General features: G+C 42.1%; 1 protein-coding gene across 1 annotated transcript in view; it reads left to right on the forward strand.

Moving 5' to 3' along the window:
• Positions 1-7,486: 7,486 nt before the first annotated feature.
• Positions 7,487-23,982, forward strand: part of ERICH6B (glutamate rich 6B) — a 45,305-nt gene continuing 28,809 nt past the window's right edge. The window contains exons 1-4 of the mRNA XM_067562713.1: positions 7,487-7,868; positions 17,252-17,309; positions 19,662-19,774; positions 21,590-21,670. Coding sequence (XP_067418814.1) covers positions 7,487-7,868; positions 17,252-17,309; positions 19,662-19,774; positions 21,590-21,670 — 634 coding nt within the window. The remainder of the gene's footprint in view (positions 7,869-17,251; positions 17,310-19,661; positions 19,775-21,589; positions 21,671-23,982) is intronic.

Consider the following 23,982-nt stretch of genomic DNA (forward strand, 5'->3'; position numbering starts at 1 on the left):
TGCAATCGTTTCAACATATCAGTTCTGTTTGTGAAAAAAAAAGGCCATTTTTAATCAGAAAAATTATTGACCAGCTCTAGTGTAGCAGCCTTGCTCAGAGCTGCAGCAAAGCAGGGCTGGTTGGTCAGAAGAATTCCCCTTCTCCCCAACAAAATGAAAGAAAAATGATTTGTGTTGTGGTAGGTCCCAGTCAAGGTTGAAGTCACAGTTGTTGCATGGTACCCAGCACATAAAGTAAGAGACAGTCCCTGCCCTCAGAGTTTATAATCCAAAAGCTAGATGAGATCTGGCAAACAGATCTGCCTGGGCTTGCCCCGAACCTGTGTAGATCCCATTGGTAAGATTCAATCGTATTATGAGAAAAGGCATAACAACAGGGTGTGACAAATGGATGGAACGGATGAAAGAGGGAGAAGCAAGGTGACAGTGAGAGGAAATGTATGGTTACAGACACTAGCCACCTACATCACTAGATGGTTTTGAGACTTAATATTTTTAAATAAATAATAAAATATCAATAAACAACTAAATAAAATACACACTGGGAGTCCCAACATGCTATTTGTCTCACTCTTGTCACTCACTTAAAACTTCTCAATTTCCCCCACAACAACTGGTACTCAAAGAGAAAGTGCGTGAGGAACTCCATCTTCTTGTCCCAGTTAAGAGCAGCAGTAGCAGTAGTATATCCAAGCAAGAGTATGGGCTGGTGGACTGGCACTGAGCTGGAAGTCAGGAAATCCGTGTGACTGTAGGTAAGTCACTTCAACTCTCTGTGCCTGTCTTTGCCCTCCTGCCCTTAGTTTGTCTTGTCTAGCTGGATTATAATCTCTGTGAGGCACGGACAGTCTCTTACTATGTGTTAGTACAGCACCTAGCACAATGGGATGCTTTACAGAGGATGCTGACAAATTGGAAAGGATTTAGAAATCAGCTATGAGAATGATTTAAGATCTAGAAAACCTGCCTTACAGTGACACCAAAAAAACTGAGTCTATTTAGTTTATCCAAAAGAAGGTTAACAGGTGACTTGGATCACCATCTCTGAGTACCAGGGGAGGACTCTTTAGTCTAGCAGACATAGGTAACAAGATCCAGTGGGTGGAAGTTGAAGCTAGACAAATTCATACTAGAAATAAGGAGCAAACTCTGAACAATGAGGGAGTTTAACTATTGTAACAACTTACGTAGAGTTGTCGTGGATATTCTATCACTTGAAGTCTAAATCAAGATTGGATGTCTTTTTAAAAAATACATCGCAGCTCTAGCAGACATTTATGGCTGTGATTCCAGAAATCACTCAGAGAAATTCTATGCTCTGTGTTATGCTGGAGCTCAGATTAGATTAATGTTATGGCCTTAAAAATCTATTAATATAAATGAGGCCTAATCACAATTTGGTCCTGTAGCTGTTACTAATTAATAATAATAATAAGCACTAGACAATAGTCATAGATTCCAAGGCCAGAAGGGACATTTGTGATCATCTAGGCTGACGTCCTGTATAACACAGGCCACAGAACTTTCCCAACATAATTCCCAGAACATATCTTTTAGAAAAAAACATCCAATCTTGATTTTAAAATTGTCAATGATGGAGAATCCACCATGACCCTTGGTCAATTGTTCCAATGATTAATTACCCTCATTGTTAAAAAGTTACACTTTATTTCCAGTCTGAATTTGTCTAGCTTCATCTTCCAGCCATTGGATCATGTTATACCTTTCACTGCTAGATTGAAGAGCACATTATTAAGCATTTGCTCCCCATGCAGATACTTATACACTGTGATCTAGTCACCCATTAACCTTCTTTTTGTTGAGCTAAAGAGATAGACTCAAGAAGCTCAATCCCTATAAGGCAGGTTTTCTAATCCTTTAACCATTCTCGTGGCTCTTCTCTGAATCCTGTCCAATTTATTAACATCCTTCTTGAATTGTGGACACCAGAACTGGACACTGTATTCCAGCAGCGGTCACACCAGTGGCAAATATAGAGGTAAAATACCTCATTACTCCTAACAGAGATTCCCCTGTTTATGCACCCTAGGATCGCGCCACAAACTTTATCAGTGTTGATTTTGTTTTCTTCCAGGTCATTGATCAAAATGTTAAATAGCATAGGGCCAAGAACTGATCCCTGCAGGACTCCACTAGAAACACACCCGCTCAGTGATGATTTTCCCTTTACAATTACATTTTGAGACCTATCAGTTAGCCAGTTTTTAATCCTTTTAATAGGTGCCATGTTAATTGTATGTCACTCTAGTTTTTTAATCAAAATGTCATGTGGTACCAAATCAAATACCTTAGAGAAGTCTGAGTATATTATATGAACAGTATTCTTTATCACCCAAACTTGTAATCTTATAAAAATATATATATATCAAGTTATTTTGACAGAATCTATTTTCCATAAACCTATATTGATTTTCATTAATTACATTACCCTCCTTAAATTCTTTATTAATCAAGTGTTATATCAACCACTCCGTTATATTGCCCAGGATCAATGTAATACCATTTATTCTTTTAAAATATTGGTCCAACAGTAGCTTTCTCCTGGAACTATCCCAGTACTACAAGACTTATTGAAAATCAACATTAAAAGTGAGTTCCTCAGCCTACTCTTTTAAAACTCTTGGATACAAGTTATTTGGACCTGCTGTTTTTAAAGTGTCTAACTTTTATAGCTGATGTTTATCATCCTCCCGAGATACAAGTGGAATGGAAAGAGTGTTATCATCACCACATGATGAAACTATATAATCTCTTCTATCCCCAAATACAGACCAGAAATATTTATTGAACACTTCTGCCTTTTCTGCATTATTATTGATAATGCTACCATTTCCATCTAGTAATGGACTGATACCATTGTCAGGATTCTTTTTGTTCCTAATATATTTTTAAAAACTCTTTTTTATTGTCCTTAACTCTGCTGGCCATATATTTCTGTTTGTATCCCTTTGGTTTCCTTATCAATTTTCTACAATTCCTAACTTCTGATTCATAATCATTACTATTAATTTCCCCTTTCTTGCACTTGTTTTATAGTATTTTTACTTTTAATAGCTGCCTTCGCTTCCCCTCTAAACTAGGCTGGATTTTTTTAACCAGCACAGATTTCTTCATCGATTGTGGCTTTTTGGGCATCTATCAAGGTGCTCTGAAATGGCTCCCAATTATCATTCACATTTTTTTAATTAAATTCTTCCTTCCAGTTGATTTAGCTCATATTTATTTTCAGCTTTGTGAAAATGACCATATTAAAGCACCAAATGTATATATTACTGGCCTGGATTTTATTCTGTTTGCACTTTATAAATGTGATCAAGTCATGATCGCTTGAACCTAAGCTATCATTAATTTTTAGTTCTGTGTTCAGTTCCTCTTTATCTGTAGGACAAAGTATAATAAAGAATTCCCCTTGCTGGCTGCAATGCTTCTTGGGTTCGGAAAATGTCATCTATAATGTTTAGAAATTCCAGGGATGTTTTAGTATTGATAGCATGTGTCCTCCAGCATGTCACTCAAACTGAAGTCCTCCATGATCACACAGATTTTTTTTCTACACATTATAGATAGGTGCATAAGGAGGTGGTCATACTGTTCCCTAGTGTGATCTGTAGCAGACACCAACTAATACTCCATCTTGTGCTTTATCTGTTAGGATATAATTCATAAGCATTCAAGATAACTTGGAATAAAATTATCAGTGACTCGGAAACAGGCTTTTTCCATTTTTTCTATATAGTATTATATATATGTCAATATAACAGAATCAAGCTTTGAGCCTACAAAAGTGCTACTCCCTCTCCCCTTTTGCATACTTGATCCTTCCTAACCATTGATTTTAAAATTCCAGTAGTGCACATCATCCCACCAGGAGTTCAGGAATGTCAACTAGATCAAATTTATGCTCATAAATGAAACAATTCCAATTCTTGTTTGTTACCTAGGCTCCCAGCATTGGTGCATAGGCAATTCAAGAATTTCTTCTCTTCATGCCCTTTGGTTCCTTAATTTTGTTCTCTTCATCTCAATTTTGTGTTGAGTGCTCATATCTCTCCTCCTTTTACACTCCTCTTTTTGCTGTTAGTGTACCTCCTCCTGAATACTCAACCAATCTGTCCCCGAGTAGATTGATCCCCCTTTCTACTGAGGTGGAGGCCATCCAAACTATACAGTCCTCTTTCCCCACAGAAGGTGGACCAGTGTTCCATAAAGCCAAAACCTACACCGCTTACCTAGCCAGCTGTTCACTTCCAGAATCTTCTGCCTTCTGTCTTCCTTCACTTGTGGGACAGCAAGGAACTCAGAGAAGATTGCTTGGGCATTCTTCTTCTACAGCAAGTTTCTGAGTTCCCTGAAGTCATCTACTCTCTGCAAGATGTCTCGTGACTCAAAGTCATTAGTGCCAATAAGAACCATCCCTGATGGATCCTTACCCATCAACTTCAGAAGCCTATCCCATCTTAGAATGAAGTCTTGTGTCTTGGCTACGGGAAGGCAGCACAGTATCCTGTTGTCCACCTGCCTCTTGAAGAATGTTCTTTCAAATGTTCTGAACATTGGATCTCCAATGAGGATTGTCTGTCTTCCTTGGATGGCTTGAGAACACTTTGAGGGCAAGCTTGATTTTCATACAGGTTGGACTGAGCTGCCATCTACATTTGTGTACCTTACATCTCTCTGTTGCTTAGATCTCCTGGATCTTGACAGTTATCTTCCAAAGTTTCCACGTTCAGGACCTGGTATCAGTTTGAAACTTCTATCCATGTGGAATTCCTCCTGATCCTCTTCTCTCTGAAGCAGCCATCCTCACCTGTCTCCCGCTGTGCAGATTTCCTCCATGACCTCTTGCCTCTGGTGGTTATGAGCTCCCAGACCTGCTCTCTGACGTCCTCTTTGTCCGATTCCTTGGTGGCCAGTTCCATTCTCCCTTGAACCTGGAGTTCTGATTGTGACTGCCAAGAAAGACCATAACACACCCATGTAAGACCTAGGCATCAAATGCAGCCTGTGGCGCTTGAAAAATTCCCCAAGAGCAATTTGCCAGCAAGAACCATGATAATGCTAATCTGAAGCAAAGAAGAACCCTAGCAACAGAACCTCTCCACTGCAGATGGCGGTGTGGCTCCTGAAACATCCTCCAGTCACATCTCAGACCAGGAAAGGCTGCTCTGCTGGACCTCCTTCCAAGGCTGGGAGAGGAGAGAGGATGGACTACAGCAACCCTCTCTACGCAGACTACAACAGAAGGAGCCTGTAATAACAAGGAAACCTATCCAGGAAAATGTGGGACCATCTAATGTCCTTAGACACGGGAACCTCTCCCAAAATTCTGTTAGGCAAATGTCTAGTATTACAACATAAAATATCGAACATCCTGCGTCTGCTTAGCTTGGTAAGAGTCAACCTATGCTGCTGCAGCTGAACTGGTGGTAGGCCAGCATGGCCAGGGCCCTAATGTTTTTACCACTAGGTGAGTTAAAGTGGTGGTAAAAACCAGTCTTGTCTACAGTTAGGCTCCCATCAGTGAGAATTTTTTATAAAGGAGGCCCAACTAGGAAAGAGAAAGTAGGTAAGTTCTGCTCCACATGGCCAAGATGACTCTGTTGGAACAAAGAGCTACAACATGGTAGCGTGTCTTAATATGGTGAAAGCAGAGAATGGCTTTGAAAAATTCTAGAGAGAATGCTAATGATAAAAAGAGACATGAACCTTTCAGTGGAAGTGGAAAAAGAGAGAAAGGAGAAAAGTTCAAGAAAGATGGAAAACTTACGTAAGTTATAATTTTATCAAAAGTTTGATACCAGAATGTCACAATAAAATACTCATACCCATTTCCAAAAGCTTTTCCAGAATTTGCCTCCAAAGTTTCATCCCACCAGCCCCAACCTCAGAATTCCCTAGCAGGGTTATTAGGAGGAGGAGGAGGGGGTGCGATAAGGAGAGGGAGGGCAGGACAGGAAAGAGGGAGCTGTTGTGGGATGGGAAAGGGCAGGTTCAGCAGAATTTCAGAACAGCTAAAGGTTTTGAAATGGCTTTTGCAAGACATTGACCAGTCAGTTTGTAACTCTGGTGTTTGTAACTCTGAGGTTCTACTGTATAATGTGATCCAATGGCTGAAAGATGAAGCTAGACAAATTCAGACTGGAAATAACATGTTAATTTTTTTATCGGTGATGGTAATTAACCATTGCAAAAATTTACCAAGGATCATGATGGATTCTCCGTCACTGACAATTGTAAAAATCAAGATTGCATGTTATTCTAAAAGATATGCTCTAGGAATTATGTTGGGGAAGTTCTATATGGCCTGTGTTGACTAGATGGCCACGATGGTTTCTTCTGACCTTGGAATCTATAGTAATTAGATGAGTTTCTCAATCACTCAAAGAAGATTAATATGCTTACAATCTTTCAAAGGGTAAAGGAGAGTCCTCTAACTACTGATCTGATGTTTAACATAGGCAAAATGTGTGTTAAGGACAATATTGGTGGACAACTAGAGTAGAGGAAAATAATAGTCAGGATGGGTTTGTGAAACGCAGGTGCTGTCAAGCTATCTTTATTCCGCTCCCACACCCCCTTTTCCTTTTCCTTTACATAGAAAAGACTGGGTGGATCAGAGGAAAACTGCAGCTATCATTAGCCAAATACTCATCAGAACAGGGCAAGTCACGCTGCTTGACTAGTGTATGTTTCACAAAGAGCTGTACAAAATTAAAAATACAAAATTCATGCAGGATTTTCAAAAGCTAATATTTTTATTTATTTCAAGTCTCGCTTGGGATGTCTTATTTGTCATCTCTTAATTGGCATGTTAACCTGACCACCAGCAGAGCCAGTTAGACAGATTCCCTTGTATATTTATTTTGTTTAGCATGTAGCATAAAATGTCTAGAACAATTTGTTTGGACACTGGTAATGAATACAAAGTGCGCTTGGATCCAGACCTCATATGGTAAGTTTCAAGCATTATAGCGAACGACAAAGCCCTGGAAAAGTGGGTTAATAACGTAATCACAGATGCAATCTTTAGTGCAGCACTAATGGGTACTACGGTAACACTGTGTATTATGATACAAGGTATTTGATTCCAGTGTGTTTGGGCCCCTGTGTATGGAGTTCTCTGTGGTATTTTATTTTTTTAAGCTATCCCAGGTCCCGATTCAGCAAAGCACTTAAGCACACGCTTAACAAAGTCCTGCTGACCTCAGTGGGATTTAAGCACCGGCTTAATACTAAGGACATGCTTAAGTGCTTTGCTGAATTGGAGCCCAAGTAGACCCTCCTGAAAAGAAAGTGATTTTCAATCTAATAAGGTTATCTCAGTGGGAATATTTTAACTACATAAATCAATGTGCCCAGCAGTAGTAAATGACTAATGGGATTATTCTTTCTTTCTTTGTTACCAGAATGATGAATTGACTTTGCCTGTTGCTGAAGATTTTCATCTCCTTAATGCATTGCAGATATGTTGAAAGGACACAAGCTCTCAGGGGCCAGCAGTAACCAGTCCCAACCGAGTACATCCCCATCTTCCTCTGGGTGTATTTCATCAGATTCCCAGACTGCTATTTTGCACCTCACTGTAGAAAATGTTAAAAAGCTAGAAAAAGAGTATTTGACTGCAAAAGGAGTCCTTGGTAACCAGTCAGTGGAGGAGTATATTAAACAGAGTAATCTCTGTTTGCTGGAGAGAGAGAGGAGTGGGGAAGTCAGCACAGAGCATGTCCAGGATGAAAAAGATCTGGAAGGAGCCGTCTCTTTCCTTCCAAGAGAGCTGGATAAAAAGTCCAGGGAAACTCACTTGGAAAATGCTGAAGAAATTTCACACAAAGGCAGCTTATTAACAGGTATTTTGGCTGAGAGGAGGATTTCTTATTGTCCTTTTAAAATATGTGTTTGGATGTGGAGAACATCATTATCAAACTTGGGTGCCTAAAATGGGTATTAGGGAAGGGCTTTTCAAAGATGCTCAGTGCTGATCTAAATGCTCCCAGTGAAGACACCAGTAAAACTCTGACTGACTTTGGTGGGAGCAGAGTTAGGCCATTGCTGAGTGCTTTAGAAAATCCCACTGATGGGCACTGTGATAAAGTCAGGCCAGAGGGCCTCAAAAGGGCATACTAGGGCTAGAGTGTGAGCCCTAGAATGCCAAAAACTCTTTTTCCTGCAAGCAGGGGAGAGATGATTGCAGGGCAATTAGAGACACCTGGACCCAATGAAGGACTAGTCCAGGTGTACTTAAACCCTGCCCTCCCTAAAGGGAGGGGGAGACTCACAGGAGGAGGAAGCTGCTAGAAGGTTGGTAGTAATTAGAGGAGATCCTGCTGCCGCTGCCAAGAGACAGTGCTTCTCTGCAGCCACAGGAGGAGAAAACCCCTGAACCCCAGCCAGCAGAAGGAAGCTGGAGCAAGGTACCTCCAAGGGGAGATAGGGTTACTGGGGACTCCCTGGCTCACTACAAGGGGTTGAAGCATGAGACCCACTAGGGAGGAGCTGGCTGTTTGCCACAGCACCTACATCCAGATTTAGGCACCTTGTTTTAGGTACCCTGCTTTGAGAAATGGGCCCACAGCTGCTTCATAAACAGATGGCTTTTTTGCATCAGATGTACTAGCTAGAGAAGGATGCTGAGCTTTGAGCGTGGGGTCAGAACTGAAAGCTGAACCCAGATCTGAATTTCACACACAGATTTTCAGAAGCGCTCAGCGCTGGCCTAAATATTCCCATTGAAGTCAATGGGAATTTTGCCAGTGGTGGGAACAGAGTTAGGGCAAGGCTGTGGGCTTTTGAAAATCCCATCCCATACATACGAGGAGCCAAACCGACACCTTTGAACTTTCAGGGTATTTGAAATCCAGATGTAACTTTTGTGGCTTATGCCCATCTGGAACTTTCCATGTCATTCTGTTGCATACAACCACCAGCAAATTAATAAAAGACAATGTCTGTTGATGATGTCCTAAATCTGTTTGATTGCAACTCTTTTGCTTTATACCCAGCCTTCGCAGTATTTCATTGCTTATCAGGCAATCAAGCCAACCTTACAAAGCAGAAAGCTGAGGGAAGAAGAGTTGTTAATCTTTATTTTTACAGTATGTCTTAAGTCATAAAAATCTTGTTTGCAATATTTATCTCTTACTATGGTTTTGTCTGAGCACCTGTGTTATGCTGCTTTTATTTCACTCTAGTTCCCATTCTGTAGTCACTTAGGTATACCTGATTGTCTTTAAAACTGATAGTAAGAAATACCCATCTATAGGCCTAATTCTCCGCTCCCTTACACCAGTGTAAATCAGAAGCAACAATGCACCAGTTCACGTGACATAATGTCTTCTGGATATGGGATTACAATTTCAAATTTAGTTTGCAATGGGTTGCTCACATGTGGTTGATAGTCACACTTCTATATAATTAACACACACAAAACCTATGTTAAAAGAACATGATTAAGATTGCAAAGTCAAGTGCTCAAAAGTTAGAAAATGTGGCAAAACTGTTATGTGATCATATAATTAAAGACTATATCATAATATGTATGCATAAGGATGCTGAATTAAGGTTACAGAGGCAACCTTGATTCTGGCATTTCCTAATTTTTGAGAGTTTGACTTTGCAACTGTAATAATGTTCTTTACATATAGGTTTGGGAGAAGAGGAATATAATTTTCTAGGTTTTTAAAAAAGCAACTGAAAACCATAAATGCTACACTCACATGGATCAATTACAGGGTTGGAACTTTCAGATCCACTGCACAGACCTCTGCCACTTGGGCTAATGGAGTAACTGATAGCAATAGTAGGTTGTTATCCTCTAAGTGGACCAGCACACAAGGGGGCTGAGGGAAACACTTTGCCAGTGAGTTTCAAAAATATTTGACTACAGCAGAAAAATGGTGAGACTCAAGAACCTGGGTTCAATTCCAGGCTCTGAAGGGGAGTGTTCTCTAGTGGACCCAGTCTTTTCCCATCAAACTTGACCCCTTCTGTTCTATCCCCTTCAACCTGTCCATGTCCCATTCTTGTCTCTTCTCCACCCCTGGCTCCCCATTCCAACCAGTCTCCGTTTCTCAGGCTTTTCACCCAAGCCGCAGTCTCCTTGCCCAGCCAATCCTGGTTTCTCTTCCTTTTGTCCCCTGTCCCAGTCTCCACAGGCTTCTTGTACCAGTCTCACCTTTCCTTCACCCCAATCCAGCTTTTGTCCCCTCTGCAGTAGAATCAGATGGCTTCCTCCTCCATGCTGCCTGGATGCCAGCAAGGCAGGACATTGAGCGCACAGAAGAGACAAGCTCCTTGTTCTGAGTTCCAGTGACCACACATCCTCTTCTCCTGACCCAGAGCAGCTGAGCGTAGTCATTAGTGGGGGAGTCCAGGCTGGAGCATGCTCAGTCACTGTGTGGGGACTCCACAGTAGGAACTGTGAGAAGCTAGAGCATACTCAGTGAGGCTTTAGCTGCCAAAATTAAAGAGGTCTCTCCTAAGCATCTGTGAACCATGATTTTCTGTAGCTTGGTTGTGAGTAATTTGTTGGAGAACTTAATATTTGAATGGGTGTGGTTAGATTTGATTGGACATATTGATCACATGGTATGCTGCAGTATGATCATGTGATATGTTTCTGTTCCCTGATTGGATGAGAGTAACTCTTATGTCTTGTCTACTCTTCACAAATTTACAAAATTTCATCCAGTTCTAAAGCTGGTTATCCAGTAGTGTACACAAACTCTAGCAGAACAATACACTTTTAAACAGGTTAAATTAAAACCACTTTTTAGCAAGTTAACTAAAACAGATCCATCTTCCAGAGCTCTGTGTGCATGAGCACTCCAACGTCCTTGAACAGGTCTGATGTAAACACAACATTAGAATCAGGTTTTCAGTGCGAATACTCAATTTACAAACTCAAAATTTCCTGTCCATGAACATTTTTGTTTAAAATTCACGAACATTTATGCCAGTGAACTCACCCACTAAAATACTAGTGCTAGTAAACTCACCCCCTAAAGCAAATACCACAAGGGTATGAACATGTTTAAAATTAACTCATCTAAATTTTTAAACAAATGTCATAAGTTCAATTTAGTGGATATATGTGCATCTCTATAACACATTTGTTAGAATGTTCTAAATGTGTTAGAATGTTCTAATAAATGTGTTACAATGTTCACTGTGCCTTAAAAACATAGGGCCAGAGTCTCATTTGAACTGGCCCCTTCACACTGCTCTAGCAGCATGAAGGGGATTAAAAGTGGGTTTAAATTTGCACCGGGTACTTTTTCTTCATGTTGCCAGAGCAGCATAAAGGGGCCTTGGTGTGAATGGCCCATGAAGTATGGGAGTTTACATCATATACAGGAAGCTTTGTTTTGATGTTTCTTTCATCTACCAGTCCAGTTACTATCAGCACTTCTCTCTCGGGCTTTCTTTTCCCTTCTCGTCTGCTTCTTCCTTTTCTTATCCTCAAGTTCCTCAATCACCTTAGTTGATCTACCTCTTTTTCCATCTCCTTGCTGTCCATGTGTCTTTCTTCCCCCAATCCCTAATGTTCGCACATGTCTGTCTTCCATCTCCTACTAATTTCTACATATCTCTGTCCTCTTTCCTTCTATTTCTCTCTGTATTAGTTCCTTTGTGTTAGGGCATACCTACACTTGGGATTTTTGCACTGGAATTGAACCAAGGATCTTTAAAGCAGAGTGTTTATAGCAGGGCTTGATTTAGGGGAAGACGACTCAGGCGACGGCCTAGGGTGCTGGGCTTGGGTGCTGTTGTTGTTGTTAGCAACAAAAGGGAAAAGAGAATGTTTGAAGTAAAATGTTTCAGGTATTCCATATGTGGATCCATTTTTCACTAACCTCCTAGAATGTTCTGGACCTTTGTAGAATCTCCTGCAACCTTCCAGACTTTGAGAACTACATTTTACTCGAACCTCCTAGAATGTTGTCAGCCATGCCCTTGTGGGTATATAAAAGGCGGGCATCGCCAGTCAAGTCAGTGAGATATAAGAACGAAGTGAAGTGAAAGACCAGCTGTAATATTGTGAACTTTGTTTTACTGTGTAATTGTGAAAGTGTACTTGTGTTTTAAGACTTGAAGAGTGTATGCAGCAACTAATAAGGGACATATTTAATGAGACGTCAGATGTTTATCAAGCCCCTAGCTACACCACAATATAAAAGAAATACAGTTACTTCATTTCCCATGCTTATCACATAATGTTTGATGACTTTCTAAGACTGCAGAACATAGACTTTTGCTCTCCCTAATACAGTCTCTTTTCCCAAATAGAAAGTAAAAGATGCCCCTAAAAAAGCCTTCAAGAGCTCAGTATAGGAAGCAAAAAGCTCAATTGCAATCTAGTTTGCAGCAAGGGGCAAATTTGATGAGAAAATATCTGAAACAGAACAACCTAGGCCGGGCTTTAGGCAGTAGCGATTGTCCCAGTGCTGAAGAAATTGAGGAGTGTAAATTATTGAAGTCCTGTTATTAAGGAATTAGCAGATTTACCTGAACATAATGAATGGAAATGTGAGGAAAGTGATGGAGAATCATCTAGTTTTCCTTGCAGCATAAGAGAGTGTGATGATAAAGAAGAATGTGGCTCACACGAAAAGGAGAGCAATGACAAAGAAAAATCTGGTTTACATGAAAAGGAGAGAAATGATAAAGAAGAATCAGCCTCGCATGGTTACAGAAACAGCATTGAGAAATATTGCACACCACAAATCGGTACATCAGCTCCTACTTTATGGCCAGCAATCCTAAACTCTGCCAATATTGATGGTACAATTTTGAACAGGCTGGGCAAAATCAAGGATATGAGGTTTCCAGTAAATGAGCGGAAGCGACACTTCTCAAAGTAACACTGCAAAAGAGTGCTGAAGAATGGTGAGAAACTGAATTAGTGTTGGTTAGTTTACTCAAAATCAACTGTCAAAATGGTTTTTGTTGCAAAATATTTTACAAGAATACCAAATCGTTGCTTTCACTTTCTGCAAAAAAAAATTACTGGCATAATTTAGCTGATGCTGTGAAGCAACATGAAAAGTCACCCGGCTATTTTAGGGCCAATTCAAATGCATGGCGGTCGAGTCCAGGCTCCAACTGAATAAATGCATAGACACAGAAAACCAATGCATTATTAATGTATAAATCTAGCATTGGAGGAACACGCTTGAACGTCTGTTCTCAATTATCCTCTTCTTTGCAAAGAAGAAGGCTTTCCAGGCCTCATCGGATAAGTTGTTCACTGAACATAATGGTAATTTCCTTGGTTTGGTAGAGCTCCTTGGAAAATATGACCATGTCATGCCTGAGCACCTATGTCAAGTAGTCCGTAAAGAAGCTATGGACCATTACTGAAGCAAAACAATGCAAAACAAATTGATTGATCTTATGGCAAGGAAGGTGCTTGATATATTGATGTGGCTCGGCAAAGCACTATGCTGTAATAATGGACTGCTCTCCCAACATAAGTTACAGTGAAAAGATGTCATCTACAGTAAGATTTGTTGATGAAGAGGATGGCTGTGTCCAAATAAAGGAACACGCTATCTGTTTTTGGCCTGTGCCACTGGAAAAGGCCAAACAGAACTGTTTATGAACATTTTGAATGAGAATAAAATGAAGTCTCAGGACTGATGCAGCCAAAACTATGAAAATGGTGTGAACATGAAGGGAAGAAATGGTGGTGGTGTCCGGGCAAGGATCCTTGCACTGAATCCAAGAGCTTTCTCCGTGCCTTGTAGCTGCCATTCCCCCAACCTGGTTATGTTAGATGCAGTGTCATCTTCTTTAGATTCAGTCTCTGTCTTTGGAATACTGCAAAGGACATACATCCTGTTTTCAGCATCAGCTATCAGGTAGAAGATCCTCACAGACAATGTTACACGGCTTCACAGTCAGATTTGTAAGTGACACTCCTGGGGAAAGCCGTGTTGACAACATAAGGCCGGTGAGGTACCAAATGACTGAAGTTTACGGCAGCCTGATGGAACTGGCGTAGTCGAGTAAAGCCAAGGTTGGAATCTGACGCGAGGCGCGAAGCCTGGCGAATCAGTTCACTGACTTCAAACGTCTGGTCTCAGTTGTGGTTTGGCATGATATCCTGTTCCAAGTAAACATTGTAAGCAAAGTATTACAAACCCAGCCAGTGGACATTGCGACCGCTACTACTTTGATGACAACGGATTTGAAGATGCCAGCACGGCTGCCAAAGATATGGATTGCTCTGATGCTGTGCTTCTGTTCGGGAGGGCAAAGACTGTCACCTGCTGTAACGCTATTTAATACTGGTCCAACCAATGTTGGTGCACAGTTCAGTTTCCTGGTGTTAGTACATTTCAGTTATTCTCCAAATTAAAAACTTTCTGTAAGCTTAGAGGAAACACATTTTTTAATTTGCTTATATATGGCATGTATAAATATGATTTACAGATCCTAGCCTGCAAATTTATCATCTCATCTGACAGGGATAAATCATGCATGCAAATCATACATCAAAGTCATGAAATGGGCTACAAATGCAATAAAAAAAGGTATCCAAAAGTTTAACAAATGGGGCGGGGCACCAAAGACGCTCCCTCACCTGGGATGCCATTTGGTCTAGGGCCAGCCCTGGTCTACAGCTTGAGCCAGGCTCTCTAGCTGAGAGCTGTAACAGACCGTATGTCTCTATGGAGTGGGCACAGAGGCGGATGTGATCACACGCTGACCAGTGGGATACAGCAGCACCTAATAGAGGTGCTGCACTGGTATAAAAAAATGCTTGCCCTGATGCAGCTTGCCCTGGTTGCAAACCTCGGTCAACCCACACCATTGCAAACTACCTCTTACACTGGTGCAGCATGTTTACACTAAAGGTTTTCACTGGTCCAAAAATCCTAAGTGTAGACATGCTCTTAGGGTATGTGCAGGTGAAGATGGGATGGTAGCACAGGTAGGCATATCCATGCTAGCTTTAATCTAGCTCAGGGCTTCCTCCCAAAGCGTGGGCCGCCACCCAAAGGTGAGCTGCAACATAGTCCCAGATGGTCCTTCAGTGCAAACATGGGCATAGTTTGGGAGTGGCACAGGGGAGGTGGCAGTGCCTCCCCAAACTGTAATGTTGATAGTGGGGTATGGGTACAATTTAAAGGTTCAGCCACCCACCCCCAAACAGCTCAAGTCACAGCCCCCCCGGGCAGGTCCCTTCCCAGCCGCAGGACACCCGATGCTGCCATGTCTGACTGGGAAGCGGACAGCGCCAAAGAATCCCGTTCTGGGACCAGCCACCAGTCCCCCCACTGGTGGAGTGGCAGTTGGCGCTGATCCCCTGTCAGGGCCAGAGGAGCCTGGCACCCCCAGCGAGCGGCAGAGGGTGAAGTGGAGCCAGTGGGTGGTGGGTGGACGGTGAAGAGAAGGGGCCAGCCGCGATTGCCAGCGGCACCCAGGGCACCTGAAGGACGCTGGAGGGCTTGCAGCCATTCCTGCTTCAGGCCACCACACTCCACGATCCGTGGTTGTCGGGCCCCCTGGCGTATCAGCTCCATGGTCCCCCCAGACACCAGGGATCAGCAGTGCAGCTCCGTTTCCACCTGGGCAACACCGTGATCAGGACCGTCATCATTAACATGTACATTGTTTATTGACAGTGTTACAGTTTATATGTATGTAATAATTAAAATGAATCTTTTTGAAGAAAAAAGTGTTAATAGTGGGGCCACAATGCCTATTCCCCCCCCAATGCATGTTTCCCCCTTCCCCCCACAGGGCACCCGGCACTGCCATTTCCTACTAGGACATGCCCATAGGTGGACCTCAGGGAAGGAAAGTTTGGGAACCCCCTGATCTTGCTGACATGGGTAACAATAGCATTGCCGATGCAGTGGCACCAGCTTCAGCACAGGATAGCCACCTGAGTTCAAGTCCTCCTGGGACGCTGGGTACGTACTCTGGTTGCTAGCCCGTGCCACTATGCCCACACTACTATTGTTGCCCGTGCTAGCTAGACTAAAGCTAGCCCAGGTATGCGTACCCATGCTCAAAAATCACACCTTTCACTTGACCACGAGGCATCCTGTAGGGGTATGTTTACACTTCTGAGCTAGCGCTGTGGTTTCCCTGCTCGTGTACACGTGCACAGCAGCTCTCCTCGTGCCAGTGTGAGTGTAAATACCAATGTAACCATGGTAGTGTGGGGAGGGCAGCAAAGGCCTGGCTTAGATGTGCCAAATATGTACCCACTCTGTTTCAGGTGGGTACAGCTCAGTCATGGCTCCCTGGGCTACTGTAGCTATAATCATGCTAGCTCTCACTGAGCTAGTGTATGTGTCCGTGAGCAGGGCAAACGTGCTTCTAGTTCATCATAGCTTATTGGAGATGGAGCCTTAATCTCTTCCACTCCCGGCAGCAGCATCCAAGGACTGTCACTCAGTCTTATCCTCTGTGCTCCTCACAGTAGAACACTCTCAGTTTCAGCACCGCTAAGAACTGTTTTCAGCTAGAAAGAATTGATTGTGCAATTCTAGGTAGTTTCAGATGAGTGGCTTCCCCTGAGAAATCACTACTGTGCAGAAGCACAGGCATGTTTGGGTTAAGTGAAAAGTCCACAGGAGTCTGCTGTTGTGATAAGCGGGCAAAATTAACTCCCTATATACAAGATTTGATGTGGCACTTTGGGAGATTTGAACAAAAATTTTCAAACACGTTTTGGTTTGTCCTATATGACAGGAGTTCATGTGGCAAGCTGTCAGTGGGAGTTTAAACAGCATATTGCGTGTGTGTGTATTGGAGTTTACATAACACTGCTATTTGTGTACGTGGCATATTGCTAGATTTGTAGAGTAATTTACATGGTACATTTTATCTCTAAAAAGTGCTGTGAGTTTTGGGAACAGCATATGATACATTCTGCAGAGTATGATGTGATACAGGCTAGTTATAATCATAACTGAATAGGAAGGCAACGTAAATTTGCTTCTAAAACTACTCTTTTTCTGTAAACTCTATCCTCAGACTCCAAGTGCTTTTTTTATAAATAATTTTGAGGGTCTTTTTTCCCATACAATTTATTGTATGATTAAAATATAAAAAGCTTCTAGTTAAGACAGCAACTCTGGCAACATGTTGATTGAAATACAAAATAGTGAAACAGCAAGAAAATTCAATACTGAAAAGCCCCACATTGTTCAACAGAACAAAACATATGTTTAAAGAAAACTTTTCTCTTCTTCCCCTCCCCCCCCCCCTCTAGAATTTCCAACAGATTCTCTATCAACTCCGCATGTTGGTTCTAAGTCGAAGGAATCAAAGTAAGGAGAGTAATTGGTAATATTTTTCAATATAATTCAGTCAGGTTATTTGTATATTTGTACTATACCTAGGCTAGTACTATGAACACCGAACAGCTATTTTACAGTACAGAGATTTACACTGTCTCAGACATCTACAATCTGGCAGGATCTGCTGTATCTGTGCTATTAATAATCTGGAAGTTACTTCTGTCTAAGTAATTGTTTCATAGCCCTCATCGCTTGCTATATTAAAAGGGACATTGTCAGACATAAATAGGATTGTTTCTTAAAGGAAAATACATCCTGCACAGCATCCCTGGAAGTTGTGTGTGCGTGTGCATGTATTTATATGATTTTATTTGACAAAATGTTTTTATTGTTTAGGTGAAACAATGGGCTAGATTCTCTGCTGGCGTAAATCAACACAGCTCCATTGTTTGCTTCATTGACTTCAGAGGAGTTAAGCTCATTTACATGATCTGAGGATCTGGCCCATTGTTTTAGGCCCTCCTATATAAATGTTAGATGCATTTAATTTCAGAGAGCGGGGGAAATAACAAGGCTGATGCAAAAGAAGGTATAGTTTTGGCTCAGAATAAATAGGACCAAATTAATCTCTGGTATACTTTACTTTTCACTAAGGATGAATGTGTCCCACCAATGCTATTACTTTAGCTATTAATATTTGACTAATATTTTCCCTATAGTAAAAGATGGGCCTGTACTCATTTTGTAGCACTGGCCAAAATGGCTATAATAGCCTATTCATAGAGAGACTTTTATTATATCACTAATAGACATGTAAATTCACATGTAGACGCAGTGAATTTTTTCCTTATGGGGCATCAACACAGATTGTAATTTACAACCTGGAAGAACTGAGGAATCATTCATCCCAAAATTCTGAAAAACTGGGGAACAGTACACATCCTGGAGTAAATTCTTCATTGTGATGTGAGGTGAGGTTAGCTACACAATTCCCAAGAGGACTAATTGGAAGATCATAAGAGTAAGCAAATGGTCTGCAAATGCAAGAAAAATCGTATTGGCAACCTAGAAAATAGAAAAGCAGGGGGGGCTTTATTACTTCCCTGGAAGTGGGCAATTCTGGCTCCTATGTGAGGTAGGATCTGAGCCAGTAATCTGTGACTAAACTAATTCTAAATTACAATCTGTGTTGATGCCCCATAATGAAAAAATTCACTGCGTCTGCATGTAGTGATACAATAAAGGTCTCTCTATGAACAGGCTATTATAGCCATTTTGGCCAGTGTTACAAAATGAGTACAGGCCCATCTTTTATAGTAATCTGGCTCAGTATGACCATCTGTTCTAGTGGTTAGGGCACTAGCCTAGTACTTGGAAGACCTGCGTTCAATTTTCTGCTCTGCACCAGACTTTCTGCCTGACCGTGGGCAAGTTATTTAGTTTCACTGTGCTTCTGTTCCTCATCTTATAGATGAGGATGATAGCACTTCCCTTCCACACAAGGTGTTGTGAGGGTAAAATGTTAAAAGATTGTGAGGTGCTCAGATGTTACAGATATGGGGGCCATAGATAGAGATTTCTGGCATTCCAGTGGGGTTTTCATCAGCTAATATGTAAATTTCGGTGTGTACTAGGCTCAGAATCTTTTAAAATTCTTAATCATAAGACACGTAATAAAAGGCAGTGATGTATAACAGCCTAACTGAATCAGTAATGCTATGAAAAAAAATCCACTGGCTTTCTGGGGTCACATTCAATCAGAGCCTGGTGCCACTTGGCTCAACTTTGTTTCTCATACACAGTAGCATACTCATAAAGACCTTGAACACCTTTAAATTATCATTTAGGAGGCAAACCAAATTAACTATCTATCTTACAAGGATGTCAGGTAGAGACAGCTGGATAGGAACCATGTCAGCTCTTTGACACTAGTTTAAAACAATTTCACTGCTTGCCAGTCAATTTCAGGTGAAAAGGAAGTGCAGAAAATGACAGGCCAGTTCCTAAAACCTCATTGGTTGCTAACCATTCTGAGGTCCAAGAGACCCACCTCCTTCTCCTCACAAATAAACTCAGCCCCTGTGTTGGACTGTGGAAGGCAAAGTGAATGCTACACTGAGCTGAGCCATCAGTGTGATTTGAAGATGCAGCAGAATCCTCTGAGTTGACATGAGCAGAGCAGCAATCACTCCAAACTGAGGTTAGGCTTGAGGCACACATGCCAGTCATGATTCATTTAGAAATCCCTGTGGAACAGCAATAAGGAAATTGACATGCCTGGAAGCTTGCTTCTCTGCTCCTTACACACTAGATCCCCACTAGTGCTACTTAGGTGTTTTGAGGCTGATAGTTGCCCCCATGTCTGCTGTGGCTTCTTTTCAGAAAGTCTGATGATGGATCTTCCACCTCTCACAGAAGACAGGATGAGGTGGAGGATCTGGGGACCCAGACGGAATGGAGTTATTCAGACACATCCCTGGCATCCGTTGAGAATGGTGAGCTCATCACACAGCAACATTGTATCTAACATCCAAAACACTCTGCTTTTCAAAGAGTGCACTTTAAAAAAAAAAAAAAAGGCAAGATTTTATTCAATTTTGATGTACTTGAAGCATTTTGACAGGAGGCTTTGTCTCTCATTACTGATTTGCTAACTTATGTTGCCCTCCCATTCTTCAGTGCAATGCATCTACACTTGACAGCTGGTTTTCTGCAGCCAGGTTTGTTTCGCCTTGTATTTTAGTAGGGTTTTGTGCAGAGATTGGCTCTGGTAGCAGCATTCAGGTCCCCATCTAGACTGTCATTAGATATAGGCTAGAGTTCAGATCCAAAGCTAAATTGGAACCAGGGTTCAACTTGAGATCTGATGAGGTGTGAACTGCTTGTGAGCAGCAGCAGTGCCTGGAGTCAGAATGACCTCGTGGTTCAGAGAGCCTGTTTGCGAAGGGTCGAGGCCCCAACATCGGGTAGGGCTCCCTGAGAGACCTCACAGGCATTGGAAGGCATGGTGGCAATATATGAAAGACCTTAGTGGGAGGTGAGCATCAGGGTGAATGTGCCTTTAGCCAGACTGCTGTCAGTTTCACTGCCTGCTCCCCCATGTGGCCAGTCTGTGTTTGTGGAAACCTAGACAAAACCAATGAGGACACTAAATAAGGATATGTCTATACTGCAATTAAAAACCTGAGGCTGGCCCAGGTCAGCTGGCTCAGGCTCATGGGGCTCAGGCTGAGGGGTGGTTTAATTGAGGTGTAGACATTCCATCTTGGGCTGGAGCCTGAGCTCTGGGAGTCCTGGGACCCTCACAGGAACCTAGAGCCTTGGCTGCAGCTCAAGCCTGAACATCTACACCACAATTAAACAGACCCCACGAGCCCGAATTAGCTGACACAGGCCAGCCACGGGTGTCTAATTCTAGTGTAGACATACCCTATGGAAGAGCTTGAACCTAGGAACGTTCTAGTTATGGGGAATTCCTTTCTGTTCACATCCCCATGACCATTATAGGTCTCTTCAGGCCAATGGGTCCTTTCTCCCTCACTGACAGCTCCTGTTTCACAATGGAGTTGCTGGCAGGGAAAGCTCAGTTAATGGGCTAGCACCTTAAAACTTCTACCACAATTGACTCCCTGTCAGCTGGTTAAAAAATGACCCCATTATTGTCTTGCAGACAGGAGGTGGCTTCTCCTGGAAGCGTAGGAACAGGATAGGTTTCTGTAACAGTGTAAAAATCACATGTAAGGGCTTGATTGTCCTCTTACACTAGTGGTAACTCCAGTAGTTTCAGTGGAGTTACTCTGGGTTATACTGGGGTGAGACCAAAATCAGGCCGTAGGTGTCTGCCTTTGAGAGAAATGGGCCTCCTGAAAGAGACACACCCTCTTCTGTTGCAGAGCCTGGGGAAGAAAATCAGACTGGATAGGGCCTCCCTGAGCTAGGCTGTCTTTCATGCCACTGGGAGCATATGGTGAAGCATTGTCATGGGTATATGACACAAAATACCTCTGAATGTATCAAATGCTTAGGAAGCAAAACAAAGGACATTAGCTTATTAACTGTAGCTTTTGCCAAAGATGTGCAGTTACAGATGTTGTGGGAGAAAATATACAGGACGTCAGAGAACTGGGATTCATAGAATAATTGTACTCATTTCTCATAGTTTATTAATAATTTAGGCCCAGTCTTGGTGTTATTGATCTATCACTGAATCTGAGATTTATTTCATATCTGTAGTCACAGAAGCAGTAAATTTAATTTAATTTCCCTCCTACCTGCTAAGCTTACTTCATAACTAAAACATGATCTTTAAGCTATATCAATAATCAGAGAGCAGAAGCAGAGCGGAGAAGATGTGGCTGGCATGGAGAGTTCTGAGCCCATTCCAAGTCAAGGTAAGGAGCATAAAGGTCAGATTTCAATACACTTCCTTACGTTATCTGTTTTACTCTGCAACTAGCCACAGTAAAGCCAAGGGGACCACAGGTGGAGTAAAATGCTGCTCAACAGGAGTAAGTATCAGAATTAGGCCTTCAGGCCCAGACCCTCAAAGGCATTTAGGCGACCTGACTCCCATTGATTATACTGGGATTCAGGTGCCTAAATATCTTCGAGGGTCTGGGCCTGAGTGATTCTTGCTTATTAAATTGATTCCACACAGGGAATGCCAGCCCTACAAATGATATTTCTGGGAACTAGTTATACCTTTTTGTTCTTTTGGAAACCAGCAATCTCACAAAAGCTAACGCTGTTTTAACGCAAAGGCTGAGAACTGAAGCGCACACATGGCAGCGGGCCTGATCCTGATCTTACTTAGGCTAGAGAAAATCAGGAGTAACTCCATTAACTTTACTGGTGTATCTTGGATGTAGAACTGATTTAAGTGGGGCCCAGGAAAACCAAAAGGGCAGGTTCCTACAGCAATACTAACTTGGCCGTGGTGCATTTCCAATGTATTTACTGTATGCATTTAACAACATAAGCAGCGATGTAGTAAGGCCTACCTTTAATAATAAACCAGGGTTAGACACTACCACGCTTAACTGTTTGTACGGTGCCTCACACAATGGGTTCCTTGTCCAGGACTGGGGCCCTACTTGCTATGGCAAGGCACATAATATGTGTGAAGTGGCCACAGAAACGTACGCATTTGTAGACGGATTCACCAGCAGGAGCCTGCTGCTTTGCATCACCCCCATGCTAAAAAGTCAGTGGAATAAGCCAGGGAAGCTGGGTCTATTGCTGCTTTGCCTTTCCAGAGTGGTGCAAAGCATTGGAGCATACCAGTGAATTTGGACAGTGTGGAAAACCTTCTGTGAGATAGGTTTTTTTATAATTACATGCTTAGAACTAAAATGTCCAGAAATATAAACTGGTGATTCCTAACACAATAAACTCTTTACAAAAAATTAAACAGCTAAATCTAGAATAAACAATGGTTAAACACTGCTATTTCTTAATCTCTTAAGGTATCAGAAATTTTAATCAATAACACATCAGGAGGCAGAGCATGTGACAAGGTGGTGAATGGGCTAGTGGTTGGCAAAGTCCAGGACTAAGAGCCAGGGAAATCCTGGGTTAGAAATCCAACTCAACAGCTCTCACTAGATTTTTCAGGCCAGAAAGGACCACTATGAACATCTAGTCAGTGCGATTTCCTGCAAAATACAGGCCACTAAGAGGTTCCTGCATCAGGTCCCTAACTTCTGGTTGAGCTAAGGCCCAAGAAGGTCAGGTACTGACTAAATTTACCCGAGATGGAAAATGACAGTAAATTCCTAGACACTGCATCTTTCCTGGGTAAATAAATTACACAACAGTCCCTACTTCATAGATCACAGGCAGACGTTCAAATATAGGTACCTGTGAAACAGATATGCCTGCAAAATGGGTGACTACATGCACAAGAACCAGTGGCTGTATACAAATATAATGGACTCAATAGAGGTGCCTATCTTTGAATATTTGGCCCATAATATTGTGCGTCCTGGAGTCCCTGTCCATCTGTCCTGTCCCCTCTTCCCTGCCCCCACCCCCCAGAGATTAATGCCAGATTAAAAAATTAGATTAATAAAAGGAAACTATTAGCTGATGGACAGGCCATAATGAATTCCTGTAACTCTTCAGAGAATGCCGTTCAGGCTTATTTCTATGTAAGGCTCTTGCATGGTCCCCATTACCGTAGTATCTGAGCACCTCTTACTCTTTAATGTATTTGTCCTTGCAGTACTCGTGTGAGGTAGGGAAAGACTTTTACCCCCATTTTGCAGATGGGGAACTGAGGCACACAGACTCAATGACTTGCCCAAGTTCACATAGGAGGTCTGTGACAGAGGAGGGAGTTGAGCCCAGGTGTTTTGAATCACCTGGATCATCCTCCCTCGCTAAGTTATAGACAACTATGACTACAAAGGGACTAGAACCAACTGTTTTATGATTTCAACCCTTTATTTCTTACACACCTCTTTCTTTCACAAGCTGTCTGGTTTATATGCTTCTACAACCCAAACTGCCCCTCTGGCTTCCTCTTCCACCTGGCCTCCAAGTCATGACTCCACTTTTGATAAATAACAAAGTAGAGGGACAGGTTTTTTTAATACTTTTTCTCCCTCCTTCCTGGCCTGTGTGTGGAATTGTGTCTTTCCAGCTCCGTGGAACCCTGGACACAAAGAGTGCGGTCAGGCTGACAGCTAGACTCATTACCACA

Source organism: Emydura macquarii, unplaced genomic scaffold (assembly GCF_026122565.2).
Source record: "Emydura macquarii macquarii isolate MOO-44397 ecotype Brisbane River unplaced genomic scaffold, CSIRO-AGI_Emac_v2 contig_2473, whole genome shotgun sequence".
Taxonomy (NCBI): Eukaryota; Metazoa; Chordata; order Testudines; family Chelidae; genus Emydura; species Emydura macquarii.